The sequence below is a fragment of the Neodiprion pinetum genome, chromosome 3 (assembly GCF_021155775.2).
Source record: "Neodiprion pinetum isolate iyNeoPine1 chromosome 3, iyNeoPine1.2, whole genome shotgun sequence".
In the NCBI taxonomy this organism is placed as follows: domain Eukaryota; kingdom Metazoa; phylum Arthropoda; class Insecta; order Hymenoptera; family Diprionidae; genus Neodiprion; species Neodiprion pinetum.
In genome coordinates, this window is record NC_060234.1 from 22,155,180 (window position 1) to 22,182,091 (window position 26,912).

Genomic DNA, 26,912 nt, shown 5'->3' on the forward strand with positions numbered 1-26,912 from the left:
TGGATCCCGTCAAAATCATTTGAAGGGGAAAAAGAAGAAGAAGAAAAATTAAACAAATTGAATAAGGACCTGCAGGCCTCAAATTATTTCGTCACTTTAACGGACTTCGCAGTGCACCGAATGGCCGAATGACTTTACATGAATGAAACAACGTTTTTAGTGTGTAATAAAAATGATTCTGATATGAGTAAATTCGAACAAAACAGACTAAAGTATCTACAATTTGAGAGGTGTTGTAATTATAAAGTTCACAGTGTACACTTTTGATCCAATCACTGGAGATCTTTATGTGCATTAGAATAATCCCAGAAGCATTAAAATCGGATCAAATACACCACAGTTTAAATATTTTCATGGTCGATTTGTGATATCGTAGCTTCTGCTATTTGAAATGAGTCAGCTTTACTTTTATCACGCGTTATTCTATTCGAGTTCATTGTTATCGGTACAAATAACCCTGCTGGAGATTTTCCGAACGCTTTTAATCTTTTCCTAAGGTCATCGCGTAATTTTATGCGACTTCAGCTAACTACGGATAACTTCAAGTGAATTAAAAACAGTTCATATAACTTTACAGAAAAAAAGAATCGGCCGAAGCAACTCGATCATGAGTCGTCGAATGGAAAATTTAGTCACTGCAGGTTGGTAATATAAATATTGGTTGACGTGACGGAAAAGTTCGCAAAATAGATATCGATCGATTAGTTCAATAGATTCTTTTTCTCGATGTACGAATCCTATAGTTCCTCACGTAACTTGAAGTGAACGGAAGTCACTTTAGTTAAATAATTACTTCAGACATAATTTCAAACGCGTTTAGGTAATTAATTGAAGTGACTTCAAGTACATGAATAATTCGCATGACAGCACAAGAATTCAAACGATTCCGCAACGTCAACTCCAATATAGAAATGACTTCACTTGAACCAAACGAATGCCCATGCCCTATGGGTTCAAGTACCTTCAAGTAGTCTTGCGTAACTTCAAATGATTTCAAGTGAGTTCGAAAGCCTTCTCACCGACGTCAAGCATGGTTAAGCCTTCGGCATAAGCCCCTTGTAGCTAATGAGCAGTGGCGAATTGAAGTTTATCGAACGTAGCAGTATAATGATAAACAACGCTTTGAAATATACAAACAGTGAATCTGTCAGTGACGAGTGAGTGAAATATCCGCTGGTGTTGCAAAAATTTATAATAAAATGATTTTGTAACTGAACAGAACGCTTGCCGTTGAAATATGCTGGAAATATGTAAGCTGTTTCATTCGAAAGCAGTAATTTTTCTCGCCCCTACTTGAAATATTTCCTGTGCGTAGTAAAAAATTGAGCAAACTTGTGGAAATTAGATATTTCTTAGATCCAATTTTAAAAGGTTGCTTTCGGATTTCTAAATTCTCCTACAATAATGGCTCGGGGATGACTTCGTTATCTTCTAAATTGTCGATTATCGAGAGCGACCTTAGGAATTTGATTTAAGACATCTTTCGACGACGGTTTTTTTTTTGCTTTATACCACAAGTTTCTCAGTGAAGGAAAATAAGGCTTCCCATTGAAATACTTTAGTGTAAATGTACGCGGCTGTTAATTGAGATTTAGAAGGTTGGTTGAACAAAAGTCGGTACTGTGTATTGATTTTATTACGAGATAGCTGCGCATTGAGTATTCAACAAATTATTAGATACGATGGAAGATTCTGACATTGTAAACAAAAGTTTAGTTATCTAAAATGCTTCGTGTTTCAAATCACTTCAAAATTGTTAAAAGCGTTGTATTCGTTTGATTCTACTCCACGATTGTTCATTTTCTTCAGAATACTTCTTCCTACGAAGATCCTGAAACGCATTTTATTTTCAACAATCAACTTGTTATTGCCATTTAATGAGCATAATCAATATTGGTGCGATAATGTAAAATTACATACTCCACGTTACCAACATGACGAAAGAAAAGTGTTCTAGTTAACTTGCAAAAAACAGACTTCTGAATAAAATGAGCCACGGAGGAGTAAAATCGATCGTATCTGCTAAAGCGATTTTATACGAAAATTCTATATCGAAACTCTTGTTAGTTATTCAAAGCGTTTCTATTTTTGCATTTCTAAAAAGCTCTTTGTAGCTTACGAATATGATAATTTGATGAATTCTGAATGTACGATTACTGTCTGATAATTACGTAAATAAAAAAAATTGATTCGTGGCCAATCAATCCCCTTATAAGTTGGTTAAGAAAAGACAATAACAATTGAAGTATCCTAAATGAACATTTGTGCCGTTTCGAAGCTCTATCCGTGGTCACGGAAACCGAAGTGAGGAGAACGAGGAGGAGGATTCCCTATCCGTGGTCGTAATTGAATCAGTGCCTATAGCGTGTGGTATAAGGTCCATGTAGCACGGATCCAGACGCCGTTATACACCCGGGATGGAGATAGATATGAGATTGATAATAAGTTGAACAGACGTTCATTAACGAGACGCGTTAACGCTGGATACTGAGGACTCGGAACTCGATTAAGTCTCTAATTTATTAGTTGGTAACTCGAGTAGGTAGCCCCAGAGCAGAGTTTCCGCCTGGTTGCACGTTCTGTTGTTAATTGGGTCTAGCTCGGATTCTACGGAGGAAGAGAGGAGAGAGAGAGAGAGAAAGGGAGGGAGAAAGAGAGAGAGCGAAGGAAGTAGTGCCAGAGGCTGCGGGACACTGGCACCCGATGCATCCCGGACTATCTCCCGCCGGAAAAGTGAAGGGAGAAAAATATATAGCTCAGCCCTTAAGCCCGTCAGATTCATAAAATGGAGCCCATTTTAATCAGTCCCGTTTCCCAGGTAGGCGAAAAATAAAGCAAAAGCTATTTAAGTCGATATAGATGATTAAAATTTGTCCGCTCTCCGCGCGAATCCTGCGAATTCAAGCTCTTTCTCTTCGTCTACGTGCTGTTAATCCGCCCCCACTGATTTTTTCATTCTCTCATATCCGATCCTATCCTTCCATCCTTTGACCCCAATGGCAAGGAACGGCTTGTCAGGTGAGAAGATTGACCATAACGATGATTTGCGGTGGGATTTTCGTCCGCGAAATATATCTGACATAACTGAAGAAAGTGAGAGAGAGAGAAGGTTGAGGGTCGCCAGCCGTGGGCTGAGACCCCCCCCGCCGTCAAGATTTTGACGGCATGCAGGAAAGAGGCCGACATTCTCAACGCGGAAAGCCGAAGATATTGTACAACAAATGGAGCACTTTATCTCCTTGCTTTCTAGTCCTCCTTCCCCTTCTCTATTCTTGAGGTAAACTCTGCGGAGGGCAGCGAATCTTGATATGAAGTCCCGCCGACACTTTCGCAATGGAGAAACATTCCTCGCTCTAAACTTCCGCAGAGACGCGATATCTTTTCCACTCTCACCGGGAAAACGTGCAGGACCGTAAAAAATATAGCCCCTGGGAGCATTTTGGAATGAGAGAATAATTCAGATGGTGTATTTTCTCTTCAGCGAGATGTATCGGACGTCTAGTATTCGCTTTGCGCAGAAAAATTGCCAGTGCGCCGCCTGTGGTCATGACAAGAACTTTTGGTTGAGTAAATCACACGTACGCACGGAGTCGAAAAGGTTAAGATTCGATAAGCGATTGAAGGGTATTTTGGTCAGCGTGTCGATACCTACGCGAGATGAGACAAAAATTCAACACCCATTATTTCGAGTAAAGAAAGCTCAATTACTGATAATTTGGCAAAGTAGATTTATTATTCCGTTTTCGAAATGCCAAAATCATATTGCTTATACGATATTGATGGATCTACCTCTAGAGATGATCAGGATTTGCTGTTCGAATGTATTCTGTACACGACGTACGGCGCATGAAATGGATCTGTAATATATATACTCGTTGAACAAAGAACAAGTTAGTCCATTTATTTAACCTATTACAACTTTCCATGCACAACGTCTCTGTGATAACCCGAAGCGTTGATAAGGGAGAAAAATCGTTTCTAGCTATGCGTGGAATAGTTGTGTATGACAAAAAATGAGTAGAAATTTATGAAAATGTGATTGAAGACACGCTTTTCGAATCGAAATTGGAAAGGTAAATTATTTTCAACGTTCGCGAGGTATTAAATTTAGAACAAATTAATTTTAATTGACCTGAGTTACAGCTTTTGTGCTTTCGTATTACCATTTTTCCTCAGTTTGAAGAAAAAAATAAATCACGGATGTTGATTCTTCGAGATTCATTCAGGAGGCCTATGTGGATAGAACAACGCGTCGAAGCAAACATCTTCAAAGGCTACAACAGAGGCGAGAGAACACAAACAAGCAAGGAGAAAGGAAACAAAGTCGGGGGAGATAAGGATGCAGGGAAACAATCGGGATTTGTGTAGGACTTGTTTGCGAGGGTTAACCAGGTGATTAAAATCCCGGCTGTGAGTTTCGAATGAGATTTTATCATGCGCATATACGGTACGTGTGTATAACGCAGGCAGGACCGAGAAGAAGCGGCTCTTGCGTCCCTTATTATAAAACTTAACCAACTTTTCTATTGTTGAGAAACTTTCCTCGTATATATAAATCTGAGAGATAACTCTTAATAACTCTTGGCTGAGAATTGTTGAAAAGTCAAAGCCTGCTGCTGCGAACAACGCAGAATGCCTTGCATGTACTTTCTTCACTATTCCGCAGTTATTCCTAAAACCATGTTGACCACGCTTCGAATTTAATTAATTCCCGGTTCGACGCGTTCCTTTCATTCGATTCTTAATCCAGCCTCGTTCTTATTAACTCTCGTTTTATTACATTAATGCCGAATTATTGTTTAATTTTTCATCTCTGTAGAAGAAAAGTTAGATTTTGTATTTTCAGTAGTTTCCTTTCTCCGATCATCTTGAATTTTCTTTCCGAGAATCCAAGAATTTCCAGTTTCGATTTGACAAAGACCTGATTTTTTTATTAACAGTTCTCTTTTTTCGACATTCTTACTTCAATACTAACAATAAACTTTTCCGACATAAATAATTGTTTCAATTCTGAATAAAGATAAATTTCTGTTCAAATTTCAATTTATCCTTTCCAAGCAATCGATTTCGAATCTTAAGAAGTTTGTAAATCAAAGCACAAAGCAAATGCTGAATAAATCGATGCCGAGCAATTCAATGGGCGAATTGATGTCAGTTTCAAACTGATATCAATGCAAATCATTATTATAAGTTGGCCGTTTTTCTCATCACAACTCAAACAAAGCAAATTGTAAATATTTTTCACGACAATAAATCGAATTCATCTAAAATTGGATCAAATTTTTCACTTTCATCGTTAAATCTTTACTGAAAAAAAGTCGTCACGATTCTGTTTCCGTTTTGTTTGTTCTGTTCACGCCACGTCCACTGTTTGAATGTTGTTTTCCTACTCTGCGGCGAGTGCGAGAATCGAATGAAAATTGTTTTTGTCCGCTGGATATACGAGTATAAATTGAATGTGTGAATTTATTGGAATGGAATTATGCTAAGATGGTATTTTTTTTTTTTTTTTGTTTTTTGGTTTTATACGACCTCCGTTTATTCATTCTCTTACAGGCACTCTTCATTTATTTCATTAGAACCATGAGACGATACGCAACGTGTCTGTACTTATGTTAGCTGATATACACGATAAGAAGGAAAAGGTGGAAAATAGAAAAATCCCCACACATATTACACATACTTTACAGCACGTCTATTCGTAACAGTCACGTCAAATATTTCCCCATTACCCTGGAAATTTTCCTCACATACAACAACTCTGCACGGATCTTCAAGAATTTCCAGCTAAAAAATTCAAAAAGATTCTGAATTGAAGCGTTACTCAAATTTCCCAACGTCGAATACGACGCAAGTTCCGAATACCTGAGGCGCCGTTGTTCCGCTATAAAAATTTCAATCTCGTCGACAAAATTGTTACATTGGTTTTAACATTTCAGAATTTTCGACCGAGCGTCTTCTTTTTTTCTTGAGTTCATTTATCGATACTTTTACAGGAAGCAAAGTTTTTTTCCATCTCGCATCATTCGCCGTGACTTTTGGTGATTTTTAAGGACACGTACAGTACAATATCCGAAAGGCAAGATACAGGTTTGGAAAATATCGAACTATGCGCGGGCGTGTTGACGATCAGTTTATTTTTTTGCAAACCATCCTCCACGCTAATTTGCAGGGTGCAAAGACTAAAACGCATAAATCCCAGAACGAGGGGACTTACTACCGCGAAGTTCGCCAAAGCGTGAAGTTCAAATTGGTTTATCTGTCCTTCTATTTCCCGTTTATTATCCATCACTTTTTCTCTTTTCTTCACTCCCTCTCTGCTTTTTACAGCCCTGCGTGGTAAATATTATTAAACCACCCTCAGCGCTGCCCGTACCCCGTGAATAACCATTGAATTCGTACGAGGGGTTCAGGGTGATAGAATAAAAGCTGGAAGAGCCAATCGATGCATATCCATTAACCGCGTCGAACCTTTGTAATTAACTGTAAAAATGAACGATCAGACCTGGGGAGGCCTAGATGAACGAATACGGAAATAGAGGTTGAAAATTCAAATAGAAGACTCACCGCTTGTCGTCACCTGCATCTCTGCTACCGGAGCAGCGTTGAAGAGGTTGTCTGCAACAGGAAAACGACACAAAAGTTTATTATTATTCGTCAAATCGTGCGAGAGCGAAGAAAAATGAATAATATGTGAGATGACCGATAGACGGAAAAAAGTTTCAAAATCGAATGACTTAAAATAAAAATTATCTGTCCAATGAATATGAGGAGTTGGAAGAATACGAATACATGCAATTAGAGGGATCACCTAATCTTGCGGAATCTCTGTTACGAATTTACAATTTACACCACGAATCGATGACTCTTAATTAAACTAGATATCGCGTAGTTATTTAATATTCACAAATGAATTCAGTATCGAACTAATGGATGCGATAATTTTTTTTATTTGACGAACGATAGTAATTCACAGATAATTTTTTTGGAAATATGAGTAGGTGAATATTTACTGCAACTGGAACGAATCAGGCTGCGCATCTCTGATTTGCTTTAATTTTTTTTCCTCACACACCCTAGAGTTGTTATCGTTGGTGTTTTTCAACTTTTTTTTCGTTCTTTGTCGCTGCCTGTAAGAAAACTATCTCTTTGAGGGTTGAATGTAGGCTAAACTTATTGACCCAAAGCTTCGATGGTGGGTATACAGAAAGCTCCTTTTAGATGTCTGATATCGACCTGGATCCTTTGTTGCGTGTATAACGGTCTCGACTTCCTTTCAACGAACGTCCGAACCAGATGCGATGCCGTAACACGCATCGAAACTTAAAAAGCTACTCAATACCTCAGTTTATTTTATTTTATTTCATTTGCACCCTCTCGCCATCGCGTGGCTTTAATGCCTTCCGTTGAATTGAATTGGAACAATTGAACTCTATTGGTCAGCGAGATCATACAGCGGTAATATTTTTGCTGCAAGGCAGGGGAGCCAACTCACGCAAAGCTGGATATGAGATTGGAATTCTGTTGTTACGACGATTCGTAGCAGTAATTAGTTGACAACACAAGATTTCCATGCCTAATCGTATCGCCACATCAACTGTTTTAGGGCTGATTCACCGAAAAATATTCGCGTCATCCACATAACCTCCACATGGCTCGCGTTCGGCGGCTAAAGCGCTTGTTAAGGTGGCCAACCTGTGTGACGGATGACAAAGTTCACGCACGCGCAACCGGACGCTCAATTTGCCAAGTTCCGTTCCTTTCCTCTCTGCATATTTTCCGGAGGTTAGTATACATGGGTTTTGACGTCATAGTTGGAACTCGATTAGAGGACGAATTCAAGATGGGTAGCGGGTACCATTTCGATCAATTTTCAAGCCTCGGCGGAGTCGAGGGTTTCCTTCATCGGCCCTCTCTCGAGGACTCGGAAGAAAATAACTTCTCAACCGAGCGTCGAACGTTTATATCACCTCGCCCTCCTACGATTCCTTGCACCCTATAACGTCCCCACTTAAATACGCACGTATTCGAATACCTATCAGCGTCCCGTTTACCCCACAACAGTGAATAATAATAATAAATACCCGTCTCCTAAACCTCGTCGTTTATTTTCTCTTTAACTCGATTTCGTTTTTTATTGCTTTGTTTTACTCTCTCCTACACTGGTGGCAGCTTTGCAGTCGCCGCCTCTCTCGTTGACACCTAACAAAATAGGTACCTCCTTTACAAAAGAGAATGTAATTACGACGCATGTCTACTCATCATGACTTGGCCGCCTTTGGAGTTGGGTCAGGTTAGATTTTGCTGGGGTTAAAGCTGCAGGGACGCGCAAACTCCGCGACCCTTTAATCAATTTCACCTGCTGCCGCATGGAGATAAATTACGAACGGCGGAAACGTTCTCAATCCTACGCAACGCACAGCTCTTGTTATCCAAGGATTTCATGGTTTTCGCTCAAATCTAAGTAGCGGAATGGATACGATACTCTTTTTACTTGGAGCCATGAATTAATAGTCCCAGACCAAAAACCCACAACAATGAACTAAAATTGTAGTTACGATTACCAAAGAAATATAGTAAATGAGAGACCGGTTTGCTATTTTGGTGCTCTCAACTATACAAGCTCAGTAACGGTCACTACGTGATATGCATGGTCCCTGCTACTATGGTCACATAGTAGCCATTACCATTGTACATTGTACGTAATACCATATTCATGTAGTAGCGGTTACCATATCGACATAATTCCCGAAACTTTGCTCATAGTCTTGACAACCGTTATACCGTATAACATGCCGTGAATAAATAATCTGCCGAGATTCCCTATCGCGATAACGGCCAAAAAATTAGAAAAGAACGTAGCTTGTCGATGATATAGAACTTGGCTGGCTCGCAAAGTCCCATAAGCGTGGCCGCCTTTATAAATCTTCAGTCACCGATACAGAGATTACGTACTTGAAACAAAAAAAACTATCACCAGTTATTCAAAATTTTGCATTAAAAAGAAATCGATGGAATTCCAAAGTGAAATTTTTAAATAAAGTGAACAGTAAACCGGACCATAGTTCCAGTTACGTAACGGTTACGTAGTATCCGTTACCATATAAATGGTACTATATAATGGTAAATACGTACTATATTTTCAAGTATTGGACATTATAATCCATAGTTAAAGCTACTATACTTGCACATAGTATCAATTACCATGTTAAAAAAGGTTTTAGCTTTAATAAAAAATTTTCCCAACGTAACGTCAAGTTTTCATCGCCATTTTGTCAAAGAACATTCAATCACTGTCACCATAACTCAATTGAACCATCCAATATGTAGTAAGTGAATTTTGAAAGGAACCAGTGTCCTCTTTATCTCAATAACGGAGTATTGCCGAGAAGAAAACAAATGTAAAAAGTAAAAATGGTAGATCGAGTTGCCGGCAAGGAATAAACGACGTTTCCATAATCCGATTATTCTTTCCTTTCCCATCTGATTCCCGTCCCTTGAAGGTCGACCAATCAATCGATTCGTAGTTGCAGGTTACGCGAGGCGTGTCTTACCAACCATTTGTCAGAATTCCTCGTGAACGTCTGATCGGTAGGAATAATTTCCGGCATTAAAGCAAAAAGCCGTGGCATCACGGATGTCTGACGTGAAACTATGAGGGCTTAGGGTGGATATTGGGGCGAAGCAAAGGGGTGGAAGTGGGTGTCGGGGGGCGGACGAGGACGCGGAGCAAAGGAGAGGGCGAAGATGGGAGAATGTGGGAGGCGAAGGCACGTGTAGATCGACGTGTAAGTGTCAGGAGGGGAATGCCTGCAGCGCAAGCACCTTCGATATCAGCCCAGCTGCCTCGCAATATGACATCGAGCCTCGGCGCCTTCCGATGTTTCGCTCCCGCCTCCCGCCTCCTTGTCCCATATCAGGGAGTAAAAACTGATTGGATCCAAAACGTGAGGGCCGCGAACAGGATCTTGGAAGAAAGAGCCGACGCTATGCCGAGGGATTCTTGTTTCTGGTGTAGGTATATTATACCTAAATCCCTGCGTGCTACGAGAAATTACACGACATTACGACTGGCGTGAAACGGTGGTCGAGAGGGGTGACAAGAAACAGAAAAAATTGTGCTGTCGCGGTGAGATTATCGTACAACTCCTGAAAATCAAGGATTCATGCGCTCGACTATGTGAAACAAGAGTAACTGACAGAGACAAAATCGTTGGAAAATCGCCGACCACGTGTGTTATTTGCATACCGAGAGAAATTTTTTCTTCCGATTACCTCTCAGTCCTTAAATATTTTCATTTTTTCACGACAATCGAAAAATACAGTTTTAGGTAGAAAATGAAAATTAGTTTTCTAGCTGTTACCGGAAAGTCTAGTATGCGTTACTGTTCTTTCTCATTACGATCACTGTTGCTATATTTTCTTGTAACCGCTGCGAAAATTTAATGCTTATTTAACTAAAAAAGTAGAGTAGACCCAAAAAACTGGTTTTACGTTGCAATTACCAAAAAGGATCGACTATAGCGCAAAATAGTTACGCGTACCCAGTTTTTCGTAATCCTCACAATATTCAGACAGTTTTTTTGAACGATACCTGTTTTACTGAATTTTTCTAGTTACTACAACAAACGAAATTATGCTCAGTGCATCACCCTTTCAACAAATTATTTATTTTCATTTTCTATCATTCTAAATGACCAAACTATCAACGAATATTACACATTGCTAAAATACATGTGAAAGTTTGTTTCGTCTCTTCGTAATAGTTGAAAATCTAGTAGATATAGGGAAATTTTTGCAGAGGAGGTGTTTTTTTCTCAGATTTTCACTCTTTAAGATGAATCCGTGTTTAGAAGTTATACGTCGTGAGTGGTTTCAGAGGTTTAGCCGTCATTCGTTATAAGGCCGCTTTCTGCAACGGCGATTTTTCCGCGTCGAGTTCCAAGGCTCCGCCCTTGAAGACTCAGCAAGGTATCTCGATGAAAAGACCCCCGATCTATACACCCCCTTTCTACTCTACCCAGCTTTCATTTCCCTACAGCCCCTAGTAGACCTCATAACGACAGACGGCTGTATTTTGGCCCGTTGGAGTTCGAATGTAAAAAGCTTCAAGATCTATTCTCCTCAACTGCCTTTTCTAGCCTTGCGATAGAAAAATTCTTCGCTTGCCCAAGGCACCAATTTCTTTTCTCCCAAACTTCTGTTTCACGATTTTTTAAGCGAAAGCACGATGCGTGAATTATCGATTGTTCTGCGAATTATGTTTTTGAATCGTCCTGTAGATACTCGAAATGCTTCGCGATTCTGCCGAGGTAGAACATCACAGTTGTTATACAAAGCCGGGTAAATGGTCGTCTAGACTCTGGCTCGCAAGCGTGTAATGATTCGATTAAATTAATTCCTCAAATAAGAGTAGGTATGCTGCTCTTGCGTGCATTCGTGAATTTCAACACGTGTCTGTATAGGTACAAGTACCAGCTGCATGGCTGCCTAGATTAAATCTAGGATACCCTGTGCTCGAATCTCTCTCTCTCTCTCTTTCACTCCGGCTCCGAACAACTTGAAAATGGCTAATTCATTCGTGCAGGCCCCGACTGAAAACAGTTTTTTAATTAAAAAGATACGAAAAAAAAGAATCAAATCATTTCCATGATAATGAAAAATTTTTACAGTGTGTTATTCAAGTAGCAATATGTCGTTGATTAAATTATCGTTTTAACAATCATACAAATGTCAAGTACCGATTGAGTAATATTCTTGAGAGTACAGTCAAAGCTTTGAAAAACTGGGAAATCGAACAGCTTTTAAACATTTTAAAATTATTTTATTTAATTATTTTCAACAGTCATCATTCAGGAGGTTGTTGTAACCGAAATCGGTACTTTTTATTAATTACATTACAAAATAGCTGTATATAGAGTAGTTGTCAAATTATCATAATCGTAGGCTATGGAGATCTATTTGCAAACACATCAATATTGAATACTGGAATTATAAGCAAAGAATAAGATATCGATACTTTATTTCAAATACCTTAAAGATTGTAAAAAATTTATTTGATTCGTGTGATTTCACTCTACGATGGTTTATTTCATTCAGAATACTATAATCTGCTGCAAATTCACTAGAAATCTTTATCTTGTGATTTTAGAATCTTTAAGTATTTCATTTGATAATAGTGCACTGATGTTGATTATCGTCAACAAATGAGAATATTGAATTTCTTTGTAAGAAAAAATAAATCTGTTTCAGTCATTTCGTAGACGATTGTCTTTTGAATAACACAAACTGTCGTAGAATGACATCGGACAAATCTACTAAATTTTCTTTTTCTCAATTTAGAAGTCATTTGAATCGAAGCATCGATATCTAAGCTTTTGCCTATAATTCTAGTATTTTGTATATCTTCGTAATTTTGAAGCTATCGCCATAACTTACGGGTACAAAAATCAAATAAATACTCAATATACGACCACGTGTTAATAAAGGTAATAAAAAGCACAAATTTTCGGCCGACCAACCGCCTTAATTTCATCTAGCACTTTGATACATCGGTATTACCAAACATCGTCTACGAGAGTTGAAGCATCTGGGTCAGCCTAAATATAAGCATGAAAAATAAAGAAGAAAACAGGAATGGCACTGAGAATGAATAAATCAAAGACGAAAAGAGGGGATGGCGAAATGAAAGATTAAAAAAGGAGTTTCAATCTCGCGATTTAATCTCCGACTGTACATACAAAGTACATAATATGTATATATATAATGTTTAAATAACGAAGTACGACTCTCTGGAAATTTATTACCTCCCATTGCACGGAGTTTACATCGTTGGAAATCAATATTTACGTCGTACCGAGAGATACTATCCATTAGTGCATTATTTGAAATTATTATTTCAATACTAATTAAAATGTGACACGATAGCTTGCTTCGCTGATTAAATAATTCCAACAGATTGCCGGCGAATGTACGGGAATATTGAGTACCGGTATTAATTTTTTGACTTCTAATTTAGCTTCCCACTTTTTTCTCCACTGCCTTTAATTCTCATGCAAATGGGGCCGGTTGCCGATTCTATCCCAGGGTTAAATGGACCGTCGTTTTACGTTTAACCGCGGTAGATGATCAATTATAAAATGAACGGTGAACTCAGGGGAGGGTTGACACTTCCAAGCGGTGCGAGGAGAGAAGAGAGAGAGAGAGAGAGAGTGAGAGAGAGAGAGAAAGGAGAAAGTCCAGAGGTTTTCTCCGTCGCGAGGAATGATTACCAAAGAGCCGAATGCAAAGCGAATGAACATAAAGAAGGTGGGAAACCATGAGAAAGGGGAATCAGCTAAGAAAAGAAAGGAAGAAAAAAATTAAAAGTTCCGAGAAATTAGCCGAATGAAAGAAAAAAACACCAGGGAGGAAAAAAAAAGAACGCAACAAAAGAGAGGAAAAAAACGAACGAGATATCGTTGCAAGGAAAGTTAAATTTGGTTCGCGAAAAGTTTAACCGCATACATTTAAAAATGGGTGGTTCAACTTGGGCAAGACCGCAAACTTGCAGGATATGTCGGATTATGTCTTGCCGCGGGAGCTTTTGAGTATGCACATGTACGTGTTTATGTATACACGCAGTTACTTGTGAACATATGAACACTTATATTTTCATGGAATAGGTGACGATAAGGTGAATATCCTATTAATTGCTGCCACCTTAAGCCTTAACAACCGAGACTTTATTTGCTACACCGAAAGAAATTTTTAGTTCCGGTTACCGTTCAGTCCTTGACTATTTTTATTTTTTACCACAATCGAAAAATATAGTTCTAGGTAGAAAACGAAAATTAGTTTGGTAGCTGTTACCGGAAAGTTTAGTATCCGTTACTGTTCTTTCTAAAATTTAATGCTCGTGCATTAAACTATATTTTCCGATTGTGGTAAAAAATGAAAATAGTCAAGGACCGAGCGGTACCCGGAACTAAAAATTTCTCTCATTGTCAGTGTTAAATTTCTGACGGTTGGTCGACCTGGCGAGAAATTGCTCTCGGATTGCAGGGCTTGCGCGTGAAATTTCAGCAGACGACAAGCCATGCAGTCGTTAGGAACTCGCTCTGTAACAGATTGCCAAAGGTGAATAGCGGGAAAGAAATACATCTGAAATGCACGTGCGCACGGATACCAATACAGAGGCGTGCGAACCGTACACGTTTCTCATTAACGTAGAGCCGCGTTTCTATTTTGTCTTCTCCTTTTTTTGCCAATTTCTTTTTTCGCTCTCCCCCTCATTTTCCGCTCTGCGCCCTTCCCAGCCCCGTTTCCTGACACTCTTTTACTCGCCTTCTCACTGTTCCTATTTTCTTTTCATTCCTGGGATGGCCATCGCTCGCCGGCAGCTCGAGGTCTGACTCCGCGTGCCCCGAGGAAAATAACATGTTTCCATTCTCCCTCCGCTATCTTTCTCCCGTTTCCTACCGTTTCCACCCCTCCCCTTTTTTACCTATTCGCAGTTTCTCCTCGTCCGCGTCGCCGAGCTGCCGCGGATACGAGATTATCATCCAGCAAAAGCTACGCGCTGCAATGGGCGACAGATTTTTCCACGATGGGGGAAATCCGCCCGCCGGGCTGCAGGCTGAAAAGCCGGATGACATCCGACGGGATTATTACTCGCCGGTATAACCTACGCAAAAATTTAACTGCACAGCTCTCCGTTCGTTCCATCTCGCTTCAAGAAGTTCACCGGCGAAAGATCGATGCTCCTTGTTCATTTTATCGCGCGATAACTTTACAATGAGTTATTCGTGAAATTATTTTATTCGTAAGTATGTCTTCGTAGATTTCTTTAAAAATACAAAAATTGAAGATACTTTGAGTTCAAATTAGAAGCAAGATTCGATGCCTTGTTTCAAATCGCTTGATAATTGCTGAAAAAGTTAATATACATGTTCGTTCGATTTCACTCTACGGTGGCTTATTTTATTCAGGAAACTATTTTTTACAAATTAGCTGGAAAACTTTTCCTCTCATGTTGGCGTTGTTTAATATTCAATTTCACAACACTGCGTCGATATTAATTATGATCATAAATGGGAATATCGAAATCGTTACTGAAAAATGTAAACAATATCAAAGTGACTTTGCAGAAGATAGTTTTCTGAAGAAAATAAATCGTTGTATAATGAAATTGAACGACTTTACTAAGAAACAGTTACTCGTAAGAAATAATTTTCACAACAAAACGAGCTATGGCATAGTAATTATTTGAACACCGGTTTTTTAGAGTAGGAACTACAAAGTTTGTGTTTATAATTACGTATCGCTAGGTTGAAGTTACATTTACTTGTTTCCGCTGTTTGAAAACTACAAAATTATTCTGTCTGCATAATAAACATCTCCCATATTATTACAAAAAATTCTTTTCTATTCTGTACGCCTTATTTAAAAATTTTAATAACCTGGAGTGTTACGTTTCTTCTCCCTTTACTTATATCTTGACTGTAGCAGATTGTGCGATGCAAGGAAATTTCAATTCAAGGAAGATTGAGCACATACTCAAACACAGTCGTGGGAAACACTCGATGCGGTGAATTGAAAGAGGGGATCTTCGTGCAAGCAGGGCGCACTTCGTAAATTCAAAACGATCATTTTTTTCCAAATTTGAGCAGTGCGGAACATGTTTTAATAGTTTGTGAGCCAAATTGGGGAATAGATATTAATCGAGTGTAAATCAACTTTCTGCAACTTTACAGTTTATTCATTTATTTCCTCCAAACATTGTGTATACTTTTGAAAAAGCGAAAATGCGTTTGATAAAAATTTGAAACACAGCAAATTGAATATGAAGTAAAACCGAGCTAAAATATGGAATAGTCAGGATGAATAAAAATGTGACATGCAAGAACATTGAATCTTCACAATTTGACGATTTTGTATTTTCGTTTTCTGTACTTTAATTTTCTGCGTTTTGACTTTTCTATATTTCGACTATCTATGCACATGAAATTTCTCCGAAATATATCGTAGCATTTTTTGAAAATTCGATATTGTAATTCTTTCATTTCGAGTTCTTTCTACATTTTCACCGTAAACCTACATGGTCTGCAATAAAAACGATTATTCAAACCTGAAAAATAATACAGTCAGTTGGAAAGTACAGTAAATGTGGAAATAAAAGCTGATTAATTAAATCCGGTAATATCTGAAAGAGTCGGAGTGTAAAATTTCGGTTGTACATGTGAATGTAATTAACGGCGGTTATTGGCCGATTTATTAGCAACCTACTACCTATAATAACAGACCGGCTGCATATCGCCAGGAGTTCGTTCGAGCAGAAAAACGTTGAGAATTTTTTACCCCGTTTCAACTCCACCCTCATCTCGTTCTTTCTCGTTCTCGCGCCAATTTTCGCCGAATCACGTATTTCGCAAAACCGGATATTACGTGACAGCGGTAATTAAAGCGAAAACCGTGCGGTGCAACGCGCACGAAACAAGAGCAATCAGAATTGTAGGCGGGGGGCAGAGTTCGTTCTACCCTTCTCGAAGCCCACGGTGGTACGTGGGAACGCAGCCACCAACCACCACGTCAACGAGAGGAAATCATCGCGAGGCCTTTCCGATTTCCCTTGGCAAACCCTTTGTTGGCCTTTAAAAGTTACTTTATTGTCGAAAGTTCCGTACGCTGAGAAAACTTTCATTTCTTACAGTAACCAGAAAAATTGATTAAAACAGGTATCCCCAATATAAACTGTTGGAATATTGTTGGTACGCGTAACAATTTTGCGCTATTGTCGATCCCTTTTTTGGTAACTGCAACGCAAAATCAGTTTTTTCGGTCAACTCTACTTTTTTAGTTAAATAAGCATTAAATTTTCGCAGCAGTTACAAGAAAATATAGCAACAGCGATCGTAATGAGAAAGAATAGTAACAAATACTAGACTTTCTGGTAACAGCTAGAAAACTAATTTTCATTTTCTACTTACAACTGTATTTTTCGATTGTCGTGAAAAAAAGAAAATAGTTAAGGACTGAGCGGTAACCGGAACTAAAAATTTCTCTCAGTGTACCGACTGGACTCAAGGTTCGACTCTCAACCCTTCAGATTTTTTGCTAATCGGTCCCTTAAGCCCTTGATCCTTTAAGCGGCAAGAAAAATTTCACTGTGCTGCAAGCGCGGAAAAGTCATTTTTGGATTCAGCAAACACGGAAAAATAATATTCACCAAAAACATGCCACGTAGCTGAAATAAAGTATTTTTTTGCAAACCTGCGTAGTTACCAGTAATCTGACATTGTTGTGCGTGATTATAATTACCGCTGGATAGTCGACAGATTTTTCTGGGTTTAAAAGATTCCGTGCTTTGGAGGTGTCATTGAAAAAGCAAAAATCATGATGCACCATATATTGAATTACCGCTACCGCGGATCTTATTCCTTAACTCCAACATTCAACAAAGTTTCCAAGTGACCATATTAAACCTATTAAAGAAAAAAGTTCCGGAATATAACGAATGTTTCGCTGTCTGTGTGTTTTTAAAAGCGGAGAATTTTACAGTGTTTTTGACGGCGATTTGGGTATGACAGAGAAGTGGTCCGGAATACCGGCGTGCAATAACTTTGTTATTACGAAAATCCAATCATAAATGTTGCGGTTAAAGTACAAGTGTAAAACACGGCGTTGGGGGCGATTCGAGCCCCCCACCCCCATGTCCGCCATTTCACCCCGTGTCGCCAACTTTTTACCCCCTCAGGAATACGCGCCAGGTTTACGCGGCGATATTTCGTGATTGGATGTAAGTCATAGATCTCTGGCAATATCAGCGTAAAAAATAAAAATTCGATGTATGTTTAATATTTATCCGGTCGGAGATTTCGACACTTGGTAAATTGTACAAGAATACGAGCGATTGAAATAATCACGGATGATTCCTGTGTCTGCATTGAACTGTTCAAGATTAGAGTAACCTTTCAGGTTTTTTTGCTGAAACAAGATTTGGATGTTAGTTTTTACCGAACTTAAAATCCTCCCCAAGTATCGAGTCTAAGAGATGCCTCAAAACCATGTGATTCATTCCCATTTTCAAATAACGTGTCAGAAAGTATACTCGGTCCAGTTTTTTACGTGATTTTTCCCGGCTTCCTTCTCGGGTAAAAGCGATTAAAAGATGGTTTAAAAACATTTTCAAGACTACGGATGACCCGAAAATATTGCAAAAGAAATTCTTTCCGGTTTCGTATATCCCTGTCAACTTGCAAACATTTTTCGACGAAAATCGTTACTCTTTTACATTTGTAAATTAGGAAGCAAAGAAATTTTCTTCAACTTTTTGTATACCGCAAAGTAATCAAGAAATAAATTATAAAGATGTTGGAAACTGCTGTTCGAGCGTCAGTTCAACTAGATTCTGGAATTTTCGTATTTATATAAACGCTTGGAAGACCTTAAATTATTTATCTTCTTCGCAGCATGTAAAAGAAAATGCAGCAAACGCATCTTTCAACACTCGAATATCAATAGTAATTTTTCCGGGGTTCACATTGTGCGTAAAACATTTGCCTTAGTAGGAGGCATCGAATTCTTACCGTTGGCGAGTTTCGCAGCTAAATTCAGTTTACACTCGTGCCTCGTCCTGTATGTGTAAGGCTCCGGTTCACCTGGACACCAGGGAACGGACGGACCGCAGATGCATTTCCCGCTTCCAACGTCGCTTCCACCTGCGTTACGAGTCCCGCTGTTTCCTCCTCGGGTCAGCCCTTCACCGACGAGATTACACCCTGGTCTTGACATTTTTGGACCGTGAGGACAATGCCGCCGCCAACGCCCCGGAATTTCTGCAATGGAAATGAAAAACGATCAATAACCACTAGGGAAACCTCATTTTCAAGACTCGGAGACGCACGGAATTATACTCGGCTCATTTCTGTTCCATTCACGATAATTATTGCCGAAAATTCCGTTCTGTTTTTCTTTTTCCAAATTTCATACAAGACGATTTTTTCTAATCCTGCGTATTGTCGAAATTTAAAACTATAATTTACGAGAAACCAAAAACAATTCGGTTATACGATCTTGTAAAATTTATTTCGTTAAATTTGTTGATATCGTTCGTAAAATAACTCAAATCGTTGATGAAATCAGTTCGACTTATGGGGGAATATTTTTGCGATCTTCCATGTTCTTACGTAGTAAATTCGAGGTCGGGTATCAGTCCTACTTTTACCGACTGAGCAAACTCGCCTCTTTTCTTTCTAAATTTGGACGGTGCATCGCTCTTTCGTAACGGAATTCACGAAAGTTCCTCGTATCCCGGAAATTGTCAAGGAATAAAATAAAATTTTTGGCCTCTGAAATGCGGGAAATGTGGAAATAGTCACACTTGTCGAAAAGCGACACATTTTTCCTGACGATTTTCGGGATCTGAGTAAATTTCCTGAATTCCATTACGAAAGAGCGAGGTAACGTCGAAATTCGAACCCTTTCCGTTCATTTGTTTGTTTAATATAGGACGAAAAAGGGAGAGTTTGCTCGGTCGGTAAACGCAGGACTGTTACACGACCTAAATATCAGACTTTGAAATTCTTAGAAAGTTGTATTTGCTAGTTTACACAATCCAAGACAGTCCCAAACTATTTGAGAATCTGCACGATTTTGTAAAAAAAAAAACTATCTAAAATAATGTAAAACCTCCTCAGAATCGTATAAATATAATACAATGAGTGTATAAAAAAAATTGATCGTCATTGTTACGTCGTTCGATTTCAAATAGTAGAAAATTGAAAAAAAATTTATTAAAAGCACGACCGCTGCAATTCGAAGTAAACGAATCGGACCGCGCGCCGGAAACTTTATAACTCAATGGTGGACAAGCAGTCAGCCATAATACGAGTATCCGTTATACATACTGCGCGTGGCTTACACAGGCGTGTACAATATCCTCGGCAGTAGAAACTTGTTACAGTTAATTGGAAGGACACGCGGAACCGGCGACAACGTTCATGGATATCTATGCTCGGGCCATAGAACACGGCCAGATTGGCAACTCTGTCGCATAACGAGTCCATTTCAAATTAACACGCAGCCCTGTCGCTGTTCGCGGGAACACACGGAGAGATATCGGCTTGTTCCGGAAGCTCTTCCTCCCGGTTACACCGCGTATATCTGTAATGCGTGTTCTCTGTACTCCGGGCAAGCACTCGGGCGCAGAGCTGCGCGGATTTGCCTACATCGACAGACGGCACATGGTCGACGAATTCAAATTGGTCATCAGTTCGGAATTGCCGTATTTACAATATACCCTATAACGACGATCGAATACTACAATCCTCCGCAATCACCGCAATGTTTCACTTCCGGATTCTGTACTCGCCGTTAGAGTCGAGCGTGTTATTTTTCTCCACCCTACCGCACAATTTTTTTTACTCTTCATCAATTTTTACAGTACCAACGAAAGTTATTTTTTTTTTTTTATCGCTTTGATTGTTTTATTTCGTTCGCAGGGTTATTAATCGCCGACATTCTTGTCGATACCACATCTTTGGAACTTTGTTTGATGTGTAATTTAATTAACGCGAAGATTGTATAAAAAAATGATAATATTTTACTGTCGCTAATACCTTTCTATCGTTTATGTGGGATGACAGGGAAATCTGCAAGAATTGGCAAATGTCAGGGAATTCTGGCGTGTGTCTTGGAATTTTTTTATTTTCATTCTTACTGGAGTACGATTCTTTGAAATGTAGAATATTACTCGTCGTCAAACAATTGACGGGGTTAGCGTGAAAAGGGATAAGCGAACTTTAAGAATTGATAAATTGACGTTGAGCACTATGTAAAATTTATGAAAAATATGATCACGTACTTGAAACAATTAATACGATCATATTTTAAAAAAAAGGCTAATCCTAATCTTCGGTTAGTTTCTCAAAATTAAAGTGTTCATTGACATGTTTGGTGATTGAGTTTAAACAAAATTAAACCGTAAGAAAAATTGCATTTCTTTAACTGGATTGGCGTCTAATTGTTAATTAATTTGGCATAGGAAAAGTGAATTTGTTATTAAAGTTAGGTTGAAATAAGGAAAATATTAGGGGATTTGATACGTCATTGACGCTTTGGCGTTTGATTTTCAAGTCAACTTTGGATAGCTGCTTTTGGTACACAAAGATTCGAAAACAGCTATCAATTTTAAAAATAAAGCTCAAAAATATGTTCGTCTCTCTCAAAAATTTTCACGCGTTACCCTAATCTTTTCACTATTTCGCCAACATGCAGAGACAGATTCGTTTCAGGTAAGCTGATTTTTACCCGATGGAATGAATCTTGAATTCGCAAATTTTCTTCGGTTTTTATAAACTCGCAAAGGGAGGAGAAGAAGGGATGGATATGTGCCTGCGAAATTAGGTCCGATTGTAAGTTGTTCACTGTTATATGGTGAAGCTTTATTGTTAGATTATATTTATTCAAGTCCACGCGACGTCCCGCGCGAGTTTCGAGGAGCTGCGAATCGGAAACTCCATTAACGCAATTTACCACCAACCCCCGAATATTCGCGGTTCCGTTGTTGGCTCAGATCCGATCAACGAGCCGCGGGAAGAGCAACGCTGCTTTTACTCACTTCGAATATACGTTGCGAATCGTCGACTCGGCAAATGAATAAAAGGAGAGAAATAAAAGCAGCAAGTATTAACCGACGAAATGAATTTACACAGTGTCTGCAGTTGGGAATTAATGTGAATCGGGTTCGGTTTCTCAATATATTTATTGAAATCAGTCCAAGAGTTAACGAGAACTTCAAGCCCGTTTATTACAGACAGAAAACCCCGATTGCTAATGATTTAGAATCAATTAAATAACAGCATTATTTTTTCAGTGCTAAGATGAAAGCATCGGATTATTCCAGTTTGCGTTGAATTATAATCAATTTCGTGTTTAATTAAACTTTGAGAGTACGCGTTACTTGGGATGAAATTTCTCCCTTCGTTTTTCAATATAGTATAAATAAAAAATAATGCGTGCAAAATTATTACGCGGCAATGATACGTTGAAAAACCTAATTAGGTTTTACCCAAAAATACATTAACAGCATCAGAAATTGATTCTCGGTAGCTTTTACAGAGTTCATGAACCTACAAACATGAAAATCTTACAGGATTGATCAAAATTAGATAAATACTAGGGTTTTCGTACAGAGAAGAAAAACGGAACGATAACGAAATCATATCGAAATGATTGACGACTGAACTTTGTTCATTTACGATTAAATTAGTGGCTACAATAATTGCTTCTCAATCTGTCGAGGAAAGATTTTTCCAATGAAAATTAAACTTAATCATCGTCATTAGTTTCGCTGTCCAAGTTCGCACTTCATCATGTTTTTAGTTAGATATAATAAAAAATAAAAATTAATCAAACACACCATATCTCGCATAATTACAGCTAGTAAATTGATTCTTATCCTGCGTCCAGGACTATATTTTTGGCTTGTAGCAAAGGATGGCAATTGTGTCAAGGCCGTAGAGTAACCACGACCAGAAATATCTCCCTCTAGTACAGGCGTGCAAGTTCCTTATCATAATCTCTTTCCCCTTAAGAATTCAGCGCCGCGCACAGTCTTATTATAAGGAGAGCCGATCGTCTGATGCACGTTGGCGTTTTCCCCGAGGCGTGAAAAAGGTCTTGGGGGAAAGCTTTGAGAAGAAATGTAAGTGGATAAGAAGGTGAAGGTATAAGCACCTACAACGGATGGTACAAGCGTAAGTGGAAGGAAATAGCGGGTGCATGTGGGTGCATGCATACATGTATGCATACGTCAAGGTATGCTGGAAGCATTACAACAGTTTCCGTGGAACTCTTCCGAAGTACGTAGGAATGACAAAGTTTCCCGGTTGTGTGCTTTACAGGTATATGGCAGAGCGATAAATGGATTGAATCGTAAAAGTGACTGGGTTAGAATTCACCCGTCCCGTTGTCGGCCCCTTCTCGTCTATTCGAATCCGGCTAGACTTACGTGGCTAGAATGCCGCTGAATTTCTCGCAGATTTACCCCCCCTCACACCCTTTCGGGCAAGTGCAGGAATATCGCCTTGTTGCTATGCTCGCAGTGACCGTGTGCAAAAAAACTGCAACCCCCGTGATGAACGACTACTCCGTACAAAATACAATCCCGTATGTAGCTGTGAAACGGCGTACGCTTTGCACGTTTACTTTCCCAATGGATTTCTTCACACGTACAGAGATATACCTTGAGCCGGATGGTGCAATTCGAAAGATTTGTTGCCCGACTTTTCATAGACTGGTTTGAAATCGAAATGGATTTTTATCTCCTACGGAAACTTTACAGCTAGACGTGAGCGCGGGTTTGAAATTTTGAAACGATTATTTTTACGTGTCTCGCGGAGGTGAATCTGCGGTGACACAGGTCTCACCTTCCATTTACTTAATTTTGATCTTGTAACATTCTGTTACCACAACAACGTAAACAAATGCTGAAAAGGAAATAGACCAGTAATAGTCGTAGCATTGACTATTATTGCAAGAACAAACAATGTACATTTGTTTGCTTCGGCATCTCGAGAGTGCGCTGTGAAAAAATTGTGTTACCAACAAACGTGGGGGTAAAACTCAAAAGTTCTACTAACCTTTGGTCACTTCGTCACCAGGCTGTCGAATAAAGGTCCTGTACTAAGAGAATTTTGTTGCTCACATGGGCTAAGATGTCTCGAAAAGTATGAAAAAAAAAAAAAAAAAACATTTCGCCAAAACCCTTTGCCTTTGTAACCCTAATAGGTCACTGGGGGTGAATTTCACCCCAAACATTTTTTAAACTTCTCCTAGAGTCTCTTGGTCGCGGAAATGAGCTTCGTGGCGCCATTCTTCATAAGAAGACCTTTTTTCGACATTTTTCGCACTTTCTTTAACTTTGTCAATGTTTTACAATATTTGCACAATTAACTTTGGTCGGAAAACCTGAGAGAAATTCTTCTGCGATTTTTAAACGGTGCATAGATATTTTTTTTCTAGATTTTTAGAACGCATTTTTGAAGCAATATATCACGTTCGGGGCGAAGTTCATCCTGTGTGAACGTTATACGATTCTACTGAGGTGTGACCTGCCAGGGTTTAAAAGCCTTTGAATTCATCCATTTGAATAACACAGGATTTTCAGGCTTTCCGGTTCGTTGTTTTTCGATGTTTCATCGACGTGTTGAGTGAAAAAAAAGTTTCAAACTTGGTACATTTTTTTCCGTTAACCGTCTACAAATTCGATACAGAATTAAAAGATTCGAGAAGAAATGTTGACATTGAAGCTTTTGAACTTTCCCACTTGAATAACGTATGATTTTCGGTACTTTACGATTAATTATTCACTCGTAGAATCCAAAAAAATTTTACCCAATGCTTACGAATAGTTATTAAAAATTTACCGAGATTCTCATATCTCAACGTGATACATCAAACAGAAAGAAACATTAACCACGAAACGTCAAAAATTGTATGTCGAACTGATGGAAAAATTCGAGAACCTTGACGCAGAATTTACAATTGAGATTGGAGTTTTGGCTACGTTTTTTTTCTATTCATTTTCAGATCTTTTAGTACATAGGAGCCACAAAATTCGACAGTAAGCATATTAACCCTAATAATTCGCATAACGGTAAAACAGGATGAAAAGTTATATCCTGCTTCAACGGTGAGTTCTAAAAATCTAAAAAAAATATCTAGCTATTGTTTAAAGATCGCAAAAAAAGCTCCCTCGGTTTTCTTAACCAAAATTTATTGTTTAAATATTATAAAACATCGGCAAATTTGATTTAACGTGTGTAATGTTTGGGGTGAAATTCTACGCTATCATAATTTAGGTACTCGTGATTCAGCCCAGCTCCGTAAAGAAGCCGTCCATTTTTTTTTTTCAAATTTCAAAAACATTACGCCACAAGTTCATCATATCAATTCAATTTCAGAGTGTAATTAACTTTCACTTCGTACACTTAAGGTTTACAAAAAGGTGGGTCGAATTTTGATTTCTCGTATATAAAAATATTACTTTTCCTGACGCGTGCCGATTTTTTCACTGTATATAACACGTATTTTTAATTAAAATTAATAAAAAGTCAAACAATCGCTTCCCTGAACAGCTGACATAAATAATTTGTAAAAAATTTCAAGGTATCTTCTGCGCGGTTCTGTATAACCTTGTCGATTGTATGAAGAGAAATGAAAACAAGGAGGAAAAATAAAAGCGACTTGATTAGCAGTGAAAAAAACTTCTCCACGAGACGTGTGACTTACAACACCTCAGGTTGCCAATTGACGTTACGGTTTTTGCTCCGAAGATGGCCGACCCTGTTTTGACCGAAACGCCAACTAAATCTAATAAATTATACGAGAGGACCGTTTATGTTCGTACCCACGATTCTTAATTCTTCAATTACCCGTGAAAGTGGTCCGGTCGATGAAACAAGTCGCATCCGTGCAAGCGGAATCGGTAAATAAATTTGATAAAATATTTGAATAAGCAAAGTAAGAACGGGAAAAGCTAAAGAAGGGCGGCAAGAGAAATTCATCGAGTAAATATCACGTAAATAGTCGATTACAGGGTGTACCTACCCAGAGTAGGGACTCGTAACGGGCGTTCCCTGTGAAACTCGGCGCTCAGCGACAGCGGAAAGTCAACCAAAATTATACTCGATGTCTGCACTGCGATATGTTTTTTTAGAAAAGGCTTGTTCGAGCCAAAATAATTTTTTTTTTTTTTTGCTGGTAGCGCAAAAAATATTTTATTGCTCGATTAAAATTTTACTTTATTAACAATCTCGCCAAACCTTTCGTTACCTCGACAAAAAATTATTCCTAGCAGCAGTATATTTTTTTCACCAGCGCTAGGGTAATACTGTCAAATTTATCCGTCAAACCAGAAATACTTTCTCCGAGTGTATCGGTTGATCGATATCTTTTATCTTATCTATATAACGTGTTCACAAGTAATCTTATGATGTTATCTCATCTAAATAACAACACTTGTTATCCTGCTGGTATTTATCATCTTATCCAAATGAATTTCGGCGTAAATAATGTTACCATGTTGTCTTATCTGTATAAAAATACTTATTATCTTGTTGAAAACTTTTACCTCATCTAGACGAATCAGTTCACGAATAATCTTATTATTTTATATTATCTAGATAAAAATACTTGTTATTCTACCGACATCTTTCATCTTCTCTGGATGAATTTCTGCACAAATAATTTTTCGACGTTATATTATCTGTACAACAATAGTCGTCATACTGTCGATATTTTTCACCTTTATCCAGATAACGATAATCATTATCTTCCATAACTAAATATGACGTCGGCTGCTTACACCTGTAGGCCTTGAGTTTGACACAAAAAAAAAAAAAAACTCCCGGTATAGACTTTATCAAGGAATCTGCGTGGGCGTCGCACCAGCGTCTACGCGTTTATAAATCGAAACGGAACTCGCAGCCGGAAATGGATTTATCGAAGTGATGCTATATACGCAGGGACGAATCAAATATTTGAACGATTGTATGTGCTAACCTCGTCAGCCTGTTACACACATACCTGTGTGGACGCTGCGCATACAGACAAGTTGTGCACGTATGTACGTTGTACGTACATAGAGGTATGCTGCAGCGCACGACGGGGTTTGTGCAGAGAACGCAGACGGAACTGACGTGTAATTCATTGCCGAGGAGTTAATTACGCGGACTAATTAGCGCGCCGTATACATCTATATATATATATATATATATATATATATAGATAGGATATCGTTCGCGAGGAAAGTAGGTACCTACCTACCTTACACCCGCGGACGAGTCGTCTTATACGCGTACATTTAGCGTAATTAGGAGTATTAGAACTCGATTGAAAGTGCGGACACGCGATGAAGATTTATTTATATT

General features: G+C 38.7%; 1 protein-coding gene across 2 annotated transcripts in view; it reads right to left on the reverse strand.

Moving 5' to 3' along the window:
* cmpy (crimpy) overlaps window positions 1–26,912 on the reverse strand; it is a 183,799-nt gene that overhangs the window by 126,516 nt on the left and 30,371 nt on the right. For both annotated transcript variants that reach the window (XM_046615301.2, XM_046615300.2), the window contains exons 3-4: window positions 18,567–18,815; window positions 6,568–6,618 (exon numbers count right to left, since the gene is read on the reverse strand). In XM_046615301.2, coding sequence (XP_046471257.1) covers window positions 6,568–6,618; window positions 18,567–18,815 — 300 coding nt within the window. The remainder of the gene's footprint in view (window positions 1–6,567; window positions 6,619–18,566; window positions 18,816–26,912) is intronic.